Source organism: Lathyrus oleraceus, chromosome 4, assembly GCF_024323335.1.
Source record: "Lathyrus oleraceus cultivar Zhongwan6 chromosome 4, CAAS_Psat_ZW6_1.0, whole genome shotgun sequence".
In the NCBI taxonomy this organism is placed as follows: domain Eukaryota; kingdom Viridiplantae; phylum Streptophyta; class Magnoliopsida; order Fabales; family Fabaceae; genus Lathyrus; species Lathyrus oleraceus.
Window position 1 is genome coordinate 87839734 of NC_066582.1, and position 2308 is coordinate 87842041.

The window sequence follows — 2308 nt, forward strand, 5'->3', positions numbered from 1 at the left end:
AGGACATGTGAATGCGCAGATAAAATTAAAAAGCATACAATGTTACTATAAAGTACTATTGTTAAAATAAAGGTGATTTTTTTCCATTCAATTTTCTCATCAATATTCACAACTCTAATTATTATCATCACATGACTTTGTAACCTTTCATGAGAATCACATTAGTACAATTATGGAATCCTACTTTTTTTACACCTACAAATCCTCAACTACCATAGTTATCATATACTAACAATAATCAATATTATAATAATGACCAAATAACCAAGTTCAATGCATAGTACCTATCTCATCATACATAAAACTTCATAATTTCCTAAACTATTGTAATCACATTGATACTATAATTATTTTATTGAAACTCTAATGTGTAACTTTTGTTAAACACAAACATAAACATACATTTAAAAGTAATCAAATCGATGATTAGGTTGAAATGGTTGATCTCTATCTTTCTTGCTTAATTTAGGCACCATAACCCTATTCCTAATCTTGTTCTTATCACTGGGAACTTCAGGAGGTTTAACTGATCTAATCAAAGCCCAATTAACACCTTTGAAAAACTCATGTCTTTTAATCTCAACAGAACCCAAACAACTTCCAATTCTCTTATTTGGATTCTTCACCAACAATTTACTTATAAGATCTTGAACTTTCACCATTTCTTCAAACTCATAATTACTACTCACAGTAATCCTAGGAAAACACAGTTCCTGTTTAAGAATGTTAACCAATGTTTTCTCATTGTTTTCACCTTTAAACGGTGTTCTACCATATAACATCTCGTATAGAAAAACACCGAATGTCCACCAATCCACTGCACTTCCATGACCTTGTCCTAATATAACTTCTGGTGCTAAATACTCATGCGTCCCAACGAATGATTTTGATCTTGCTTCAATTGGTTCCGCTACAAAATCAGGATCAAGATCAACCTCAAACTCCTCTTGAACATTCTCTCTTATAACTGTTTCAACTTTTGTTTTCTTTTTCTTGCTTGTTGATGATAACAAACATGACAAAACTGGTTGCATGGGTGAAATGCATGAAGGTGTCGTTGAAGCTCTCTTTGTAGTAGTTTTGATGCTACGTTCTAACCTTGTTTTGGTTCTTAACAGCTTTGGAACGACGTCGCATTTCAGAGAAAGATCAAAATCTGATAGCATTATGTGTCCATCTTCTCTTACTAAAACATTCTCTGGCTTCAAATCTCTGTATACTATTCCCATCATGTGTAGATATTCTAGCGCCAATAGTGTCTCAGCTGCATAAAACCTATTCATAATTGATTAATACAAGCAGAGACACCAGAAACAAGACACAGACACCTTAAACACGACACTAATACTGAAATGTTAACACCGATAATAATACTTAAACTAATCACAGTTTAAAAAAAATGGAAGAGGAAAAAAGTTGTGAGCTTACTTAGAGGATGATAAGGAAAAGCGCTTCCCAGGTTGGCGTTGGCGAGAAGCATATAAATCGCCACCAGGACAAAACTCCATGACCAAACAAGAGTAATGAGAAGCATCAAACTCGGTATACAAAGTAGGCAAGAAAGGGTGATCAAGCATACGCAAAATCTCCTTCTCCATCTCCGCTCTCTGGAGCTTCTTCCTTATAGCAAGTGCTTCTCTATCAACGACTTTCATAGCATACGAACACTGCGGCAAACCCACCACCGGGTTTCTTATCTGACAAAGATACACATTTCCTATGTCGCCACTTCCGAGCCGTTTCAAGAGTCGGAAGTGGTCGAGTCCGACTCGGCCTTTGTCGAGTCGGAGTCGGCTCATGGCTTCCCATGCAATTTGGTTTGCCTTGTGAGGTTTAGCGTTGGAAGATAGAGTTGAAGAGGTGTATGTGGTGGTGGAAGAGACGGAGACGGAGCTTCTGCGACGGCGGCTTCCGAAGCTGAGGTTACTCATCCAGCTCCGGGTGGATTCTGGTACGGTGATGGAGGAGGAGCTGCTGTCGTAGTCAGGTTCATCTCTGTAAGGTGTGGTGGCCATGGAAGGTGGTAGGTAACATGTAAGTTTGTGAGAGATTTTTGTGGGCTTCACATTATGTTTGTGAAGTGTAGTTTTATATGCTATTTTTGATGGCATTGGTAGCTAGCACATGCGTGACGTGTAACGGTGATAATAATATTTTGTTTTGTAAAGTTTTGTTTATAGTTTATGTGCAAAATTTAAATTTAATTTAAAATAATTAAATAAATATAGAATTATTATTATTAAAAAAACATGAAATTAACTTCTCCATTCAGGATTTTTATTAAAATTTGTTTCAGTCAGCATTATAA

The 2308-nt window shown here is 36.2% G+C and overlaps 1 protein-coding gene across 1 annotated transcript; it reads right to left on the reverse strand.

Annotated features, from left to right (window-relative positions):
- Window positions 1-253: 253 nt before the first annotated feature.
- Window positions 254-2058, reverse strand: LOC127073592 (protein kinase PINOID 2). The gene is made up of 2 exons (XM_051014767.1): window positions 1429-2058; window positions 254-1275 (listed from the first exon to the last, which is right to left on the reverse strand). Exons 1-2 carry the CDS (start codon window positions 2013-2015, stop codon window positions 405-407), a joined length of 1458 nt encoding a protein of 485 aa, XP_050870724.1. The 5' UTR covers window positions 2016-2058; the 3' UTR covers window positions 254-404.
- Between the last annotated feature and the right edge of the window lie 250 nt (window positions 2059-2308).